We start from the raw sequence: 19,028 nt of genomic DNA, 5'->3' as shown, positions 1-19,028 counted from the left end.
TGTACATAAAATAGTGAAACCATTCATATAGGGTTGCTGCAAGATCAGGGATTATCATAACCACTCAAAAAATGGCATTATTACACCTCTGTTCAACTTGCAGACACAAACTCTGAACAGGACAGAGTAGGGCATAAAATCTAGTACCATACATCATACTATTAAAGTTCTCCCTAGTCTACAAATCCCAACAATCTGGTATGTCAGGTGTTCAGCTACAACTTTACCCCACAACCCGCCATCCATCAACAGCCCAGATGTTTGAGGGACTACAGTAAGCTTTGAGTGCCAGAGAAGAGTCACTTTGGCATTCACTCAGCCTTCACTGGATGTTAAATTGCAGAGAATAGCAAACAGCAAATCTAACAGACAGAAGCTTAGAAAGCAAAAGGAAATCAACTGCCGTAGCAGGAGTTCATGAGAATTAAGCACTAAACTTTTCCTTACCATGTATTTCTCTTTCTGTTCTTTGCTCAGTCCAGAATTTCTTTTCTTCCTGAGTTCAGCCACCTTTTCCTTGTATCGCAGCTGCCTTTCTGTTGGTGCCTAAAAGGGAAAAAGGAGAAAATTAAGAAGCTAGCTAGAAAATTAATCAGGAAGTAAAGTTTCAAAAGCACCATGTAAAAAAAATAATAATAGTAACAAAAGAACTGCTAGAAACAATTATGGCCACACTAAATAATAGGACAATTTTGTAATTCTATATTAGGTTTCCTCATTACCCAAGTCACTACCTTTACTGCCAGTTAAATATGGGTTCAGAGATGCAAATTTATTTTAATATTAATACAAATTAAGAATGGAAATTTCCATCAAAGTAACAAATAAAATAAAGATCATTTCAACTCAATAAGCGTTCATTGAATGTTTACTGTTTTGTCTTGGTTTTCATTTTGGTGCTAGGAATTGAAACCCAGGGCCTTGTACATGCTAAACATGTACCACTGAGTACACCTCTGCAGCTGCTTACAGTTTTTTCTTTTTGGTACTGAGGATCGAACTCAGGGCCTTGTGCTCGAGAGGCTGATCGAAAGTAATGTAAAAATGAATAAAAACAAAAACTGAGTAAGACTAGAACCTAAGACAGATGATGAAAAAAAGTTCAGCTACCACATGAGGGCTTTTACCTGCCAAGCACTGGGGATAGGTACTTTCATATACATAATTTAGCTCCTACCCTGACAGGTGAGCCTTGTTAAAAGGAAATAAAGTTTAGGAAGGTTGGCTGATCTGCCCAGGAAAACACAATTACACAATCACAGTATTCAGATTCAGATCTATGTGGCAAAGCCAATTTCTTCCTCACCAACATGCCTCCCTTGCTATCCGCCTATTATGTAACTGCAAAAACGGAAACCTGGATGATGAGCTATGTATAATGTGTGACAAAGGCTGACATTTTGAGAACACTACATGGAAATACAAAAGGAAGAGATTCACTACTGGTGGGAGAGGATTTGGAATGAATTTCTACAACAGCTGAGAGCTGTGCAAAGCCTTCAAGGAAAATATTTCTTCTTCTTGGTACAGGTAGAGTTTCAAGAAGGAAACCAGCAAGAGTAAAGATCAAAGTCATTTAGGAAGGAACGAGGTATTTAGTGTAATCAATGTGGCTTGAATGTTCACAGAGGCAGGAGAACTAGGACAAAGCCAAGATGCTTCCTGGAAATCATAGTAAGAGGAAAATGACTTGGTCAACAAGTGTCAAATGCTGAGGAAAAGTCGATGGGGACCTTGCAAATGTGCTAGCAAAGTGGAGGGGGGTTGAAGGAAAACTACAATGGGTTAAAAAAAAGGAAATGAGGAACTGGAACAGCAAAGATAATCTTTCAAATAATCAGAATACCTTTTAATATTATTGCTAGTATTATTATAAAGAGCTTGATTACTCCACTTATGAGGCAGAAGTTTTGCTTGATGAAAATGTACTATTTGAAAAAGAAACACGATTCTCAGTTTAATACTTGAAAGAGCAGTTATTTAGACACATCATGGGAAACAAGAGGCATGGATATAACTATAAAGACAGTTATGGGGCAAAGGAGATCCAAGACACGGATCTCAAGCTGTGAACAGCCAGAGCTTTCACAAGGCCCGTACCTGGTGCCTGGTTGCATGCCTGTTGTTGTCATCTTGCCTGTGGGACAGCATCCTTTCTTCTATCTGCTTATCCCGGCTCTGTGCTCTCACCTGCAACCATCAACAATGTAAATAAATCCACCTGATTCTAAGACTACGTTTACTTAGAGTATAAAAATACAATAATAATCCCTTGAATCTGTTGTACTTTGAAAGTAAAAGTACACTGATTATCACAATCTCCGTAAGAAAGAGATAAGGCAAGCTTCATATTTTGCTTTCTCAGCCATTAACTAAGAACCAGAGAAGTGAAATGATCACAGCTAAATGATGATAAAACTAAGATTTTAATTAAGTCTGATGACTCAGAGCCTGGACTCTTTCCACTGTACCACAGATAAGAAACTGTGAGAAGTGCAAGAGAGTGAAGGACAAAGAAAACCTGAGTTCAAGTCTACAAGAAAACCGAACTCTGTAGTCAGGTGATCGCCAACAAATTATATCAGCTCTCAATAGTTTGAGCTTCATCATTTGGGAACTGAGACCTTATTTCCTACTGCCTATTTCAATTTCACCATTAAAACTTAGCAAGGTCAAAACAGAACTCGTATTCCTCACAAATCTGATCCACCCATCCCCAACTGTTCCCAATAAATGGCAACACCATCTCAATAGTTCATCAGGCCAAAAGCTGATGTCTTTGATTCTTCTTTCTCACAACTCACATTGATTCCAACAGTGAATCTAGTAGCTTGATCCTCTCCAAAATACAACCTGAATCCAACCTATGCTTGATTCTCCACTGATGCCAAGCTAGTAGGCGCATCCAGTACGGTTAATGTCAGAACTTCTGAGCCATTTTCCAATTGCTCTATCCCATGTCAACTCTCCCCTAACAGTCTACTCTCCACATGCTAGCAAGTTATCATTTAAACAAAATGTTCATGAAATTGGATCAAATGCCTGCTCAGGCCCTTCAAATGCTTCCTGCTGCCATCAGAATAAAAACATACTCCTTTGTGTCAAGACCTATGAGGCCTTCAAGATGTGAATCCTGCCTTCTCATTTCCCATAATGGTCCAGCCACACTGCCTATTTTCAATTCCTCAAAATCGACAGTTTACCCTCACCTTTTGGTCTTTGCTTGTTACTCTTTCTACTTAGCTATCTTTTCTCCTAGAACTTTACACAACTGTCTCTGACATCATCCATATGCCAGATCAAATGCCAACTTCTCGGGAATGTCTTCCTTGATGCTCTCGCCTTGCAAAAGCAGTGCATTACCCCTACCCTCACCCCCAAAAGTCACTCTCTTTAGTCCTTGTTCCTCATAGTACTTATCTCTACATAAGTAAATACTTTTTATTTACTTATCAATTTACAGGTTTGTGTTGCCTCCTCCCAGGACAGTGTAAGCTCCCCAAATACAACCTTTCATCTTATTCACTGAATCCTAGGATGTCTGTAACAGTGTTTACCACATTCAGCCACAGAAATATGACTAAATAAAAATGGTAATATTGCTGACTACAAAGGTTTACTGAGAAACTACAGAATAATGATGTATAAGCAGGTAATTTTAAAACTCTATAGAGTTTTTGCTGGGCTTGTGTGTAGATCTGTGGTAGAGCGCTTGCCTAACATTCACAAGGCCAGTGCTGAAGGAAGGAAAAAAAAAAATCCTCTATAGTTTCTTGTAAATTGAAGAACCAGTTTAACCTTTCCACTTGGGATTCCAAGTACAATAAAGATTTTCTTTCAGAAATTCCCCTGATCTTCTAAGCAACACGGTCTAGTAGTAAAGATGGATTATGCTAAGCCTCCTTTCCTTGTAAAGAAGAGGAAACAAAGAGGAAAAATTCAGAACAGAAACGTTTTCCTTTTTTCAGAATTTTATTCCTCAGGATGAATTTTTTCTTTTTCTCAAATAAGTTGCTCAAGGTAATGTGTAGATACTGCTACGAGCCAACCTTTTTTAAAGTTATAGTTCAGGAAGATTTTGATGGAAAACCAATCGCATTATCAGATCATTATATTTAAAGGCAAGCAGTAGACAATTCACATAACACAGAGCTTCGTTGTTTTCAGAGCAAGAAGTCCCATGTCTCCTCAGTTTCTGAATCAGAAGCTGGAAAAGCTATTCAGCCCAAGATGTGTCAGCCCAAGAGAATGGGATGACAGCAGGAAGAATCTACACAGGGAAGAAGCGGTCTTGCTTACAAAAAGATTTGAAATGAAGGAAAATACAAGCAGGGTTCTTGATCTTAAAATTCATACAAACATCAGAAATATACTACTTTGCTGAACGACTAACAACACAAACTTTTGCCCTTGTGGCCTACTGGTAAATAAGAAAACAAGTTCCTGAATCAAGGAGAACTAATGTTGGTTTGGAAATCTAATTTTTCTCAAAAATGAAACCTGGTCAAATAAGCATAAACCTGTGGTCCAGGCCTCAACAGCAAATAAGAAAAAACACTAATACTTCAATTTAATCAAGTATTTAGTTTGTAAAACTTGTCCAAATTATATTCGAGCAATCTATTTAACTAACATTTCCAATTCTTGCTTCTCCATAATTAATTCTATCCATGGCAGCAGAAACGCATGCAGGAACATACAGAGTAGGACCTGAGACTCTACTTTCAAATGTTTTCTCAAAATCTCAAGGGTTATTTAGGAGCTATTATTTTTCAAAAATTTAAAAGAAGAATTAGCCAAAAGCAGGCATGACTGAGAGTAACAAAAAGTATTCTGCAGAAATAAACAAAGAAAAAGAATTATGAAAAAAACTTTAAAAGCAAGACAATGTTGGAACCAAAAGAATTTCATGCATAAATACTGAGATCAAAAATCTATGCAAATTATGCCATAAAAGAAGAGGCATGTCCCTAACAGTCTTTTTTTTTTTTTTTTGCGCTGGGGATTGAACCCAGGGCCTTGTGCATCATACAAGGCAAGCACCTAACAGTCTTTGAAGTCAGTTCACAATGGAAAATATCCACACACACTATTAATATCCTATAGGTAATCTCCTTGTTAATTACTTCCAAAGCACCCATTACATATTCAAATTCTTTTTTCTGTTTAAGTGGTATTTATTTCATTTTGTGGTACTGGGGATAGAACACAGGGGAATTTTACCCCTGGTTACATCCCCAGGTTTTGGATTTCTTTAAAAAAAGACAGAGTCCCACTAAGTTGCTGAGGCTGGCCTCAAACTTGGAATCCTTTTGCCTCAACCTCTCAAGTCTCTGGGATTACAGGCATGTGCAACCATACCCTGCATAGTTTAAAAAAAAAAAAAAAACAATTGTTTTTACTGTTTCCTCCACTAGAATGCAAGAACAAGGATCTTGCTCATCATGTCATCATGTTCACAGCTGTATCCCCAGGGGTTAGCAAAGTGCCACACAAACAGTAAGCACTCAATAAGTATATGCTGAATAAATGAGAATACAATTACCTTGCATTCATCGGCTGAGAGGTTATGATAGAGCGGGCATCCTGAGATGGAGAAATGTCTCTCATGTTTTCCTGTAAGATGCCCTGTTAAAGGATGGAAAACTTTATCTCCAGAAAGAAGATTTAAGTTTAGAAAGTGAGACTTTTCTCTAAAACAAATCTGTTTTCTTGCTATGTCACTTTTATCAAATATATGTCACTCAGATGGAATGCACCAAAGGTAAGTGATGTTGGGACCATGTACACCCACCATAAACTTTTTTATTCCACAGGATGGATCTGTCAATATTTGAACATACTTGTTATGTTCAATATAAACTGCAGCTCCTTTTGTTCTGATGAAACAAATATTATCAAATCCCAAAATGTCATAAAGTCATACATTTATAATAAGACACAAAATTAGAAACAAGAACACTTTCCTTTGGTGGAATTTAACTAATGTTAAATTAATGAAGTCATATAAATGAATAAGTGTACTAGTCTTTCTACAATGCAATGCTATCCAATCTGAATTTAACTCCCTTCAATAATCAAAAGAAACTTAAAAATAAAGAAAATACCCTTTTCTGACATACAAGTAAACATATTTTGATAATTTTGAATAGGATTAAATATACTACTATTTGGAGGAATGACTGGTTTTGTTTGAAGATTTAAGCTTCTATAATTAAATCTTGAAATAAGCAGTACAAGGCCTTCTTTATGGGCTTTAACATTAGGAAAAGTAACACAGAAAACTTGTTTTATCTAAAAGAGTGACTCTCTTCATTCTTCTATTTTTCATGTGGTTTTGTGAAAACACAGGAGAAATTGAACATTATTTTTTTGTTATACATCTTTTTAATAAGAGGCTTATAAAAACCAGAGATTGAAAGAACTGAAACAATGCTAATGAAGTAAAAAGAGAAGTTGCTTATGCTGAATTTTAAGTCTATAAAAATCTTCACCTTTCTTTCATGGAAAAAAAGAAATTTAATTTTCAGTAAAAAAGATGCTGCTATTCTAAAAATTATACAACATGATTTATAGAGTACACTTTAAAGGGCAAAAATAGTTCAAGAATGGTGAGGTGGTATTCTATGACATTAGGTTGCCAGATCCTTAGGACTAAATTATTAATTTAGGTCACTCACTGTGAAACAATTTTTCAGTCAACAATGGACCATATATATGATAGTAATCCCATAATATTAAAATATAGCTGAAAAATTCCTATCACCTAGAGACATCGTAGCTATTGTCACATGGTAGTAAGACCCATTACTCATGTGTTTCTAATGCTGATGCAAACAAATTTACTGCATTGTCAATCACAGAAAAAGTATAGCCAATAAAATTATGTAGAATACATAATACTTAAAAATGATAACTGTTATTGGTTTATGAATTTACTATAATATGCCTTTCATATTAAGAGTGTAGTTATTCTACTTATTTAAAAATGGTTATTGTAGCCCCATGTGGTGGTACATGCCAGTAATACCAGCTACACAGGAGACTGAGACAGGAAAACAGCAAGTTCAAAGCTTCAAGGTCAGCCTCAGCAATGCAGCAAGACTGTCTCAAATTAAAAATAAGAAAGCACTGGGAATACAGCTCAGTGGTCTAGTGCCCCTGGGTTCAATGCCCAATACTGGAGGGGAAAATTTTTTTTCTGTAAAACAGTGTGCCATGTGACGCTGGCAACAGTCTCACACACCTTGATTCTATCACATCTCTCAACAGCACCATTTTTTCTTGTGTTTGATTTAATCTCTTGTTTTGTTCATCCGTACCCCAGAAGCAATAGGCTGTTTTATACACACACACACCCCAATATAGTCTAGAAGTATAACAGGCTACATCATCTAGGTTTGTGTAAGTATACTCTTTTCGAATGCATCCCTGCCATTAAGCAACTCATGACTATTTCTTGGACTCAAAAAAACTTTCGTGGTCAAACATCATCTATAAAATGTATTATCACTGCTATGCAAGTGTGCTTTCAGATATAGGCATTACCGCTTTTTATTGTGCTTTGCAGATACTGCCTTTTAAAAAAAAATTAAGGCTTGTGGCAACTCTACAACAAAAAATACTACTGGCATCATTTTTTTTCAACAGTGCATATGATCATTAGCTTCTTTTAACAATATAGTATTCTTCAGATTTTTCCCCCCTATCTGGGACTAAACCCAGGGCCATGTAAATATTAGGCAAGCACACTTTTTAACTAAGGTATGTACTTCTTTTTAGACCTAATGCTACTGTACTAGGTAGCTATACCTAGACTCTACTACAGTATGAACATAACTGTTATACGCACTAGAAGTCAAAAAATTTGTAATGAAAGACACCTTATCTCCTAAGTGGTGTGTTCCAACTTTATACAAAGGCTTAACCACAATATTTGCACCTCAGCTCACCTAAGCAGCACAAATAAGCTTCAAGTCACTATAAGAATACCTAAAGTTACTAAGAATTAAGTCTTAATAAAAAATGAGATATTTATCTGAGAAGAAATACTTTGTCATGTTTACACTTATTAAGTATACAAGCCACAAGATTAAAACTACTGAAGTCACAAAAGGTCAGGGTCTCACATGTATTTTGATAAGAAATCTGTTTTTCTCATTTCCTTAACAACTATGGCTATGCAACTACTATTCTCCACTAGTTTATGCTCTATTCGTCCTCCTTAGTGTGAACTATGTGCCACATAATGAGATAATTGGAGGTAACTGGTCATCATTTTGTTTTATTTTTGCTGAGAAAGAAGGGAACTTTTCACTGGGAAGAGCTCTTGATAAAGTGAGTGGTTCATCATAGTCAATTTCCTTGCACTAGATCTACTGTTATGGGCAACAGGCTAAGAAGCAGAAATGCTTTCATTGGAGTGAGCAACTCACTTTCACTCACTTTTAATCACTGAAAAGTCTAAGAAGCTAGATCACAACAGAACACAAAACATTTCTGGCTGATCCTAATTCCTCAGAGAGACAGAACCAAAGAATGAAGAAGTAGTGAAGCTGGGGCACACCAACCTAGAGAGTTACAGCCTGGTGTAGGACACTTCATATTGAAATTATAGCTTTCATGGAAGCGGCGGCGTTTAGGTCGATGAGAGAGATCGCTGCCCGAGTCCTTCAGGGACATGTCCTTGGCAATGCTCTCATCATGAGACACGTTGGGGCTGGAGATGTCTATGTCAGACTCAGAAGAAGGTGCATTTCCAGTTGGAGTTCGAGGTGGTGACTCATCATGATCAGCTGTATTTTTAGTTTCTAGAGCAAAAGCAATTGGTAGAACTTATGAATGGTATTCTTTCATCTAGAGGTTTACTACTCAGAAGAATTTAAGAGCTTCTCAGTTCTCTATGACTTTACCAATAACTCTTACTTACTTGCTATAAGACACTGACATAATTCCTTTTGCGCAACTTTAAATTCTGATTAAAACTAAACTTGGGCTTTACCTAATATATTTCACTTCTCTTATGTTTCTCCTCAGTTCATAGTCTTGAGTAATCAAAACTGGATTGGAGGACTGGAGATATAGCTCAATTAATTGGTAGAGTGCTTGACTTGCATGCACAAGGCCTGGAGTACAAAAACACACCTGGATGGAAATAATTTTTTAAATAACCATCTCACTTTTCTTACAGAAGAAAAATGGAAATTATTCTCTTTCTGAATGACACTGAACAGCATGGTATGTGTGTGAAGAGACTTCGACTCTTGAGTTAGCTTACTGATAGTCAAGCAATCTAATTTTGAAATTCCAGACTCAAAATCAAGGAGTGGAAATTAAGTGCTAACAGGGGCAAGGCAAGATCACATAGAGAGATCACTGTCCATCAAAAGGAGAAGGCTACCATTCAGCTCCAGTCAAGTATTACTATGGGTAAATGACTACCCAGTGTTCCTAGATCTTCCCATTTTCTTAAATGAACTATTAATCCAGGTTTTTATATGACATCTTTATATTTCCAAATACTGGCAACAGATTTTTTTAAAATTTAAACACTGTGCAAATTAACCAACCAACCATGTTGGTAAGTTAGAAGCAGTTCAGCATCTTCCAAGCTCTGCTCTCAGGCCTTTGGGCTGGTAAATCATAACCTCAAGAGTCATATAAAGGTCACTACTACTCAGAAATTCAGAGATAAACACAATGGCAAGCATGATTACAGGAAAATCTGTGTCAGGTCTTCATCTATGGTTGAGAAGGCCCTACTCCCTTGTTCCTATTACAGGTTCTAATATGTACTCCAGTTACTCTGCACCAATGAGACTCAAGGTTATCAAACTGTTCTCAGCAACACAAAAGAGTCAAGCAGAGTTTACTTGGCTGAATTTTTTTCAGTATTAGGTATCTACCTACAATGCTCCAAGCCCTCTTTAAAAGCAAACTGCCCATAGTCTCTGTAATGTGTATAAGTGACATCATACCCACTCACCTCTATCTGAAAAATCAACCACTTGTTCAGTTTCTGAGCCAGATGAACGAGTCTGCCGAAGCGGGTACTTTTTTGGAGTCACTGGGGTGGGCTGCTGCTGACTACGGGTCACTCTTCTGGTAGAATAGGCAGGCTCCTCGGTGCCAAAAGACTGCAAATTTCGAACAGGGCTGGAATCTGATCCCAATTTTAAAAGACCATAAAATTAAAAAAAAGAAGGAAATAATTTTATTTTCTATCCATGTGATTTATTATAGTTCTCTTCTTCCTACTTCACAAAATTCAACAAATCTTTAAAATACCCATTTTATTAAAAAATATATAAGCAAAACAGTTTAGCTCAGGTATAGACATACAATGTAGTATAATATTAATTGCTTAGGTTCTGGAATTAAGACTGAACTTGATTCAATTCTACCCTACCATAGCAACTAGCTATGGCATTTTGGTCAAGTTAACCCTCCAAGTCTGTCTCCTGACCCATAAAAAAGGAAAATACTGGTAACACATTCCTCATAACATGTGGTAAGGAATAAATGAGAAAACTGCATAGAAAGCACTTAACATGGTGCGTGGTTTGAAGAAAGTGCTTTATATATATTGGTTTCCTCCTCTCTTTCCTTCCATACTCTAATCCACCATAAAATAAATATTCTACTACTACGTATAGCAATATACAAATATTTTCCCCTTCATTAGGGGCTTATTTTTTCCTTTCTGATTATCCTCAGACTTTCTTTTTTTTTTTTTTTTTTAAGTACAAGGGATTGATCCCAGGGTACTTTTCCACTGAGCTCCATCCATAGTCCACAGTCCTTTTAATATTTTTTATTTCAAGATGGGGTCTTGCCAAGTTGTTGAGGCCAGCCTCGAATCTGTGATCCTCCCGCCTCCATCTCTTGAGTCACTGGAATCACAGGCATGCATCATCACACCTGTTTACTCTCAGTCTCTCATGCAAAATGATACCAGATCCTAAAGGTAAGACAGATAACTTCTTGAATTCTTTTGGATGGCAAAACCTATTTAGCAGCCCTTTTACATCTCTAAACTGATGACACTTATGGGAAATAAAAAGAAATTCAAAGCTGAACTTAAATCATATTTTAAACAACAAACTAAATCCTACAATAATGTATAAATTGTAAAGAATCCTCAGAGATAATGAGGAAACACTTCCACAGACTAAGTGATTTTCCCAAAGACATGCTTTTAGCATATCAACTCTGTAACATTTATGCACTAGGCAAAGTTCTAGCTTTTGTTCCCCCTTGAGAAAGTAATGATAAGTTCAGAAGAGCATTATGTTGAACTATCTGTGTCTATTCTTCCATTTTTGAAATACAGTAAGTTGACATTTAAAAAAAAAAAAAAAGAATCCTCAGAGAGCTGGGCACAGTGGTGCAAGCCAATAATCCCAGTGGTTCATGAGGCTGGGGCAGGAGGATCACAAATTCAAAGTTAGCCTCAGTAACTTAAGAGAGGTCCTGAGCAACTCAAGAGAGATCCTGTCTCTAAATAAAATATAAAAAATAGGCTGGGGACGTGGCTCAGTGGTTAAGTGCCCAACTACCATGTCCCTCCCCCAAAAAAAAAATCCTCAGAGAAGAATGGAATTCTCACAACTTTCAGATGAGAAGTTAGCACAAGAAAGATTATAAGTCTGTACACCTCCAGGAGGCTCTGCTCACAAAGTAGTCTATTATTTCACTTTAGAGAGAATGGGTTCAAATAGACTGCACTGTGAATCCAGGAACTGTGTGATCTTTTTTGGTGCTGGGGATTAAATCCAGGACCTCACATTTGCTAAACAAGAGCTCTTCCACCTAGTTACATCCCCAGTCCAAGCTGAGGAATTTTGTGGTCACAAAGGAAAATAACTAGAAAAAGACCCAGAGCCCATGCATTTCCTCGCTGTTTTGAATATTTATAACCTTCCAGCATCTCAGGCATGGCCAATTACACTTTCTAAAAGTATAAGCCCTTATCTTTGCATCTACTGCTCCCTCTTCCTAGAATAACATTTTCCCAACTTTCAACTTACAAATTCCTACTAGATTCTGTGAGAATTCATTCTGGAAGAATGAATTTCAGTTGGCTGCCTCACATCTTGGACTTCCATAGTCTGGGCAAACCTTTCTCACAGCCCTGCCACAGTACATTACCATTATCATTCCAGCTATCTAGACCTCAAATAAACTGTTAAGCTCCTTGAGGGGCAGGAACTGTGATTTTTCTATTACAGTATCCCAGTACATACCAGAGTGCCTAAATTATAAGAATCATTTATCAAGAGCCCCACTGTAGTAAATTAAAAAAAAAAAAAAAAAAGGGTTGATCAGGGCACAGTGAAGTACACCTAAAATCTCAGCATCTCGATAGGCTGAGGCAGGAGGATCTAAAGTTCAAGGCCAGGCTAGATAATTCAGCAAGACCCTGCCTCAAAAAAATTAAAGAATTAGGTGTGTAGATGAGTGGTGGAGCATCCTAGATTCAATCCCCAGTACCTTGGGGCGGGGGGAGAAACTGAGAAATCAAGAGAAAATAGTTATATTTAAGTTGAAATTTTAAATTAACAATAACGGGAACAGTTCTTGAGAGAATATTCCTACTTTCTTGCTTGAAAAACTGATGTTTTTCTCTCATTTTGTAACGTACTCATGTAGCAGCAGTCAAATCAACACTATTGAAGTACTCAAGGCATAGTATAAATTTTTTTCCCTTTATGTATTATCGTCTATTGATCAGCAGCTTTCTGTATTAACTGTAACTTATTTTCATTTCCAGGTAATCTCTGAGCAGAATCATGAGGGGTCAGGCATTCATTTCAAACCTAAACCCAGATGGGTAAATGCATGCACAAGAAAACCTTTGAACTATCTTCCAACCCTGAGATTCTTGTTTTTCACTACCAAAGCAAAATTCTGGGTATTTAAATACCAATATTTGGGTACAACTAGTTATATCTATCAAATGTGCATCTAACTACATTCCAGAACTAAACATGCTTTTAGAAGCTCTGGACCTCATGTAACAACAAGTTCAAGAGACTATTTTAAGCCCCTAAGCCCTTTCAACAGAGTGAAGAGATAATATTCCCACTTTATTAACACCACAGTCCAAAAAAAAAAAAAAACTCAAAGCAAACTTGTGTCACATCCCTGATACCTGCCTCTGGGCACTAAGCCCAACAGAAGCTATTAAAGGTCCAATAGTTCTGTATTTTTCCTACATTTTACCAGATTCTGTCATCTACAGCAAGCCAAGAGACCAGTTTCCACATTAACTAGCCTAACAAAATGATACCAATCAGTCCACTGTGAAAAGTGGTCTGGAAGAACAAAGATTTTTACCTTGAGAACTCTGGCTTAGCCTGGCTGAGGAGCGGGTGACTCGGGCAGATCGGCGGGATGTGCCATCGCTCTCTGAACTGTCTGTGTGCTCGAGATCTGTAGAAAAATCGGAATCTTCGGTTCCATCTGAACTACTGCCTGCATTCCTCTGTAATACCATAGATCCAGACATTAGCACAGAAGCATTTACTCTGTGGGTTTGTATAAGTACTGGAAATAAAATGAAACATGAAGCTGGAAACACCAAGTTCTGACCAAGAAAGGACTCCACAAGTATTTCTCCTCCCTGCCCAGAGCCAACTTCCCTTTATTTAGGACATTTAAATGAAATGACCTACAAACAAGATAACTTTGCTGAGAAAATGAAGAAAGAATTAATTCTTACTGTATTATCACTAATTCTGAACCAATTTCATTTGGAGATTAGTATCACAAACTGGAAATAAAAGCACCCACTAGAAATGGTCTGGCTGACATAACCATACCAAAGCAAACAAACAAAAATCAGGGTCCACACTACTGTGAAAAATGTTGCTATATTCCATTTAACTTTCAGGGTAGTTTTGTTCAGTATCTATAAATAAGATATCACTTTTTTTTTTCTTTTTTCTTTCTTTTTTTTTTTTTTTTTTGAGATGGGATGTTGCTATGTTGCCAAGACTTGTGATGCTCCAGCCTCAGACTCCCAGATAGTAAGGATTTACAGGCATGGACCACTGTGTCTGGCTTAGCATTTTTAAAAAGCCATACACCATTTCAAAACATCATAACCTATAATTCTGATCCCAATAGAACTTAAGCATAAAGAGATAAAATTTTTCTTTCTTACATCATGTGTCCTTAAAGTTTCTCCACATGACTGACGAAAGTGCTAAAAAAGGTATCCTTGTGCTAAAGATTCATGGATATTCAGAACAAGGTTTAAAAAAACACACATACACATTTCAGTTAATAATTATTTGTCAATTAGCCTCCTAAAGAATGATCAGGCGTAAAGATTACATTTATCAATTGAGCACTATCCCTATCCCCTTTACTAAACCAGAAAGGGAAGAATATTTGCCAAAAGCACTATCTAGCTTCAAAGTGTAAGTCCCAGTGTTTGGGTTGGTTTTGTTTGTTTGTTTGTTTTTGGTGCTGGGAATTAAACCAAGCTTCAAGTATGCTAAGCACTCACTCTACCATTGTGAAGCACCCCAAGTCCTAATTCTCTATTCAAAGAATAAGCCAAGAATTAGGGCCAAGAATTTGGAGTTCATAATTTTTCACATATTTAGAAAATAAATACTTTATATATACCTTGGAAAAAACCCATAATCAAACACATTAGCATTTCTGCAACAAAATATATAGTCATGCTAACGGGGATACACAAAAACCATGAAGCCTCACGATAGTTTTAGGACAGATTTGCCACCACACTAGTTACTAAAAAAAAAAATACATTTTAGAGAGCTCCTTGCATTTGGGAATTGCAGAGACTGCGGACTTATTCCAAGGCATTGACAGTATTCCTGCATAAACACCATCTACCAACTTAGGTCATTTTAGGAGACATTAAATGTGTGAACATTTAACCTGGTAAGCCTTTGGGAAGAGAAAGATTTCTGCAGAAAGGAGCAGAATACCACCCACCCAGCTTTCCAAATATTTCATGGGTAATTCGCACAGATATCAACAAAGGCCCCAGAAACAGTCACAGAAAATCACTTGGATGAAAGGAAATCTTAAAGGTCACCTAGTTCAATTACCCTTCAATTACCCAAATATATGAATCTCTAACTTCTGACCAGCTCTTCCTGGTTTGACCGTGGAACTCAGCTCTTCTCTCTGGTTTTTGCCAATCGACTTCCCACCTAACTCCAGAGTAGACTTAATTGCGCCTCCCTTCCCTTCTCTAACACTGTGTATATTCCCCCAAGTAAAGAATTTGCAACCTCCTTCTATGGTTACTTGTATATCTGTTTTCCCCATCAGTTTTATACCCTTAAGCCAGAGATCAAATCTTAATGAATTTTTTTACTCCCCAGTAACCAGCAAGCAGCCAAGGCAAATATGTTGAACAGCACTACATTTGTTTTGTAGTTCTGGCTCTGCTATTGTCTGATGAGTAGCTTTGGCGCACTCCAGTAGGTCTCTGTGTGCTCAGTTGCAAAAAGAGAAGAGGGTATTCCTAAGTGTCCTTGTAAGACCATTCCAATTACTGCCAAGTTTTTATTCAATTATACGAACAGCATTTGTGCCAAACTAAGCAAATACGGGAAGATGATGGCTTAGACTCTACAGGCCTGAACGGGATCCCTCGGGAGTGGGCGCTGGTTCTCCACCACCTCAGCGCTTGGCTTTGTTGTGCCCCCCACCTGGAAAGGAGGACGGCACAACAAACCCCGCCTCCGCAACTATGAGCTTCCCCACCCGGAAGGGCGGGGACTCGGGTCACCCAATCCAGGCCCTACTCAACCGCGCCCCCACGGGACAGACTGCCAAGCTAGTCCAATCCAGAGAGGAGGGACCGTTCTCCGCAGCCAGTGACAGAGCGCTGGGGCCGGGCCCAGGCACCGCCCCCGCACGCGGGGAGGTAACCGTTGGACCCAAATAGGCGGCGTCAGCAGCCAATCAATATGCTTTGAGACGTTTCAGAGACCAATTAACAATAAGAACGCCTCCGATCCGGGCAAGCAGAGGGCGGGAATAGTTGCAAGCATAGGCCGAGGCCAGGGTCGGGCCCACATTTTTCTGTTGGTACTGACTGAAGAGAGGGTGGCTGAGCTAGGTTTCGGGGAGCGGGAAGTTGGAACCCGACCACTTTGAGGCGTGGCCAACTGCGTCACGTTGCTCAATCGACTGTCCTTAAAAACCCGCCATCCCTCTTTTCCCGTTTCTCACCTTCCTTCGCGGCATTGCCGGCGGCTGCGGCCCGACGGTTCCGATTCGGGCAGCGGCGGCAGCAGCAGCAGGAACGGTGGCTCCGGCGGGCTCCGTGGCGGCCTCTGTAGCAGTCCCAATCCTGCGGACGATCCCAAGTGCCTCCTGCCTCTCAGCGTCTAGAGCCTTCTGCGCAGGCGCGGCGGGCTGAAGCGCTTTTTCCTTCACTTCCGGCTGGAGCTCGCGTCACCTGACGTTATGAGCCAGAGAGGGTGCTGGGAGGTTCTCTCCTTTTGGTGAGGCTAGTGATCGCCATTTTGGTTTTGGGCAGGAAGTGATATTAATAGTGGAATTTTCGGCCTGCCATTTTTAGTTAGGGAAGTGGCACCCTTTGTGGTCGTGGGTAGCCATTCTTCTTTGGGGCAGAAGCCTGACATTTGAAGTTAACAGTTTTCATCTTTACCTTGGGCAAAATTTCCCTTCCCGGTCGTTTTAATTTCTGGAGTCGGAGAAGGAAATCCCCAGAATCCATCAGGTTGTCGAAATTTAACCCCTTCGTTGCCGGACTAAAAGACGATTCCATTTATCATTTGAAGTCCAGTTGAGAAGGAATATTTTGCATAAGAAACTTGTCTGTTAATCTTAAGAGTCTTTCTGTGTCCCAAAAGAGTGGGAATAGGGAATCAAAAAAAGGAACGAAAGAGTGGCGTCTGTCATGAGGAAGTTTCCCGTGTGGTAGAGGAGACATTGTCCTTGCCCTAAGCGAACAGCAATAAGTTAGTCGTTCACATTGCAGGCGGAGACAAAGCTATTCTCCAAAAGCTGAAACTCCAAAGAATTCTCAATTTAGCTCTGTGGTGAGCACCCACCTCCTTTCCCCACTGTTTGGGTTTGAGAGCACAGTGTGGCCAAGAGTGGGAATGTGACTTGAATGTGAGGGTCCTGCAGGAGTGGTAGGAGAAACGTTGAACCCCATTTAGCCCAAATGGCCTTTGGAATCCTGATGCATGAGTCAAGAGTTGGGGGAAGGGAGGAAGAGGAAGGAATATTTTTAGTGATGCTGGAGTCTAAAAAGGAATGGGTATTTAAATAATAAAGGGCCTAAGAAGAAGTTGGTCAAGGATGTTAAGTTGAAGGGAAAGCTAAAAGGCTGGAAAGTGGAGAGTAGACGTCAAGATTTAACCTCCCCGGAGGAAAAGACTTGAGAGGACCATGATTTGGCTTAGAATGGCTGAGTGGAATCCAAGCAAGCTCAGTCACTAAGTTAGGATCTTGGACCTCACTTTCAGCCTGAGGCGGACTAAGATGATTTGCCCCAGGCGCAGAACTTAAAACAAAGCAACTCGACTGAAGTGCTTAACAGAGGATTCTGAAGAGTTAAAGTTCCAGACTTAGCCAGCACTCTCCTTGGGGATATACTGGGCTATTGTTGACACAGACAGCTTTTAGTATTTAGTATTTAGCTTTTAGTGCTTAGTATAAATATCTTAGAATAACTACCTGGATTGAACTGCACATAAGAAATTATTTGAAAATGTCTCGTATTTCTTCTTTGTGTCCCTTTAGCACTCGTGCATTTTATTTCACATTATTAACCTGTTATTTTACACCAACTGCTGTGTTCCTGAGGTCACCCTTGGATGTTCTGGCTCCCTGATTAGTGGTAAGGACCTCATATTAAGAACATATCTCAATTTGTACCATCCTTTCTAATAGTTCCCAGTTGTTTTTACCTGCAGTATATGCTTGCTAGTTAATCAGAATATCATTACTGTTTCTAGCATTACAGATGTTCAACATTAGGCACTAATCTCTTTTACTAGATTCTCTAACATTGCAGCTGACAGTGAAGAGTTTACAATTTCATTTGGACATGGTTTTTATCCTCAGAAAGTACTTGCTCTGTTGGAAAGATGAAAAAACTAATGCCAGCAGGATAGAAATATGATCATAAGGAAAACAACTGTAGACCAGCTATGTGTATTTAGAACAGAGAGGGGAATCTTAAAAGCTGTTTTCTTTCTTTTGTTTATTTACATTTCTTTCTTTTCTTTTTCTCCTTAACTACATATAATCTTTACGAGTCATTTTCATCATGACACAGTTATAAGCAGGAGTCATTGGTTTCAAAGCCTCTGCCATCCTCATCCACCAAACTTCAAACAGGCACTTGCCACATTCTCCCTGTCTTTATGCTTTAAATCTTTCTTCAGAGAGGCTTTTCCTCATCTATCTTTGTAAGGTATTAGAGCATAGTAATATATTATTTTTATTGACCACTGTATTTATACTTGTATAATTGGTTGATGACATTCCCCACTCCATTTCTCAAACAGACAATAGCAACACAAATCTTGTTTGTTTTATTCACCTGCTCTATTAGTGTCCAGTGTGAGGCCTTGATGTAATATCTAGCTCTGCCACTTTCTATCTGCTCTTGGATAAGTTTTAAAATTTATCTGTGCCTTGGTTTCCTCTTCTGTGAAGTAGGAATACTAATGGTCACTTTACAAGATTGTTGTAAGGAATGAAGGAAACGAGCGTTGTAAAGTACTCATCACATCACATTTACTGAAATAGAGTGAGTGCCCAATAAATGACTGTTGTTATTTATCCTAGTCATGGCTGTAACATTCTAATGTTTTTGACTGTGTCTTTACACAGTCTCCATGATTGTTTGCTTTAGTCTGTTCAACCTCACTTCAACTGGAGAAACAGAGTGATTACCCAGGTATTATACAGCAGACACTGAGTCACACCAAGATGGGCAAACACACCATCTTCCCACTGAAGGAGATTTGAGTCCCGTAAGGAAGACAGACCAG

General features: G+C 38.7%; 1 protein-coding gene across 2 annotated transcripts in view; it reads right to left on the bottom strand.

Annotated features, from left to right (window-relative positions):
- The window catches only part of KAT7 (lysine acetyltransferase 7), a 29,770-nt gene extending 13,051 nt beyond the window's left edge, over window positions 1-16,719 (bottom strand). The window contains exons 1-7 of one of the 2 annotated variants that reach the window (XM_079134279.1): window positions 16,225-16,717; window positions 13,339-13,486; window positions 9,986-10,162; window positions 8,571-8,810; window positions 5,546-5,628; window positions 2,101-2,190; window positions 448-546 (exon numbers count right to left, since the gene is read on the bottom strand). In XM_079134279.1, the coding sequence (XP_078990405.1) occupies window positions 448-546; window positions 2,101-2,190; window positions 5,546-5,628; window positions 8,571-8,810; window positions 9,986-10,162; window positions 13,339-13,486; window positions 16,225-16,239 (852 nt within the window). In that variant the 5' untranslated portion in view covers window positions 16,240-16,717. Of the gene's footprint in view, window positions 1-447; window positions 547-2,100; window positions 2,191-5,545; window positions 5,629-8,570; window positions 8,811-9,985; window positions 10,163-13,338; window positions 13,487-16,224 lie in introns of both variants that reach the window. The other variant, XM_079134280.1, reaches the window with a different exon arrangement.
- Between the last annotated feature and the right edge of the window lie 2,309 nt (window positions 16,720-19,028).

This window comes from Sciurus vulgaris, assembly GCF_902686455.1.
Source record: "Sciurus vulgaris genome assembly, chromosome: 3".
NCBI lineage: Eukaryota > Metazoa > Chordata > Mammalia > Rodentia > Sciuridae > Sciurus > Sciurus vulgaris.
This window is presented reverse-complemented; position numbering and strand designations above follow the sequence as displayed.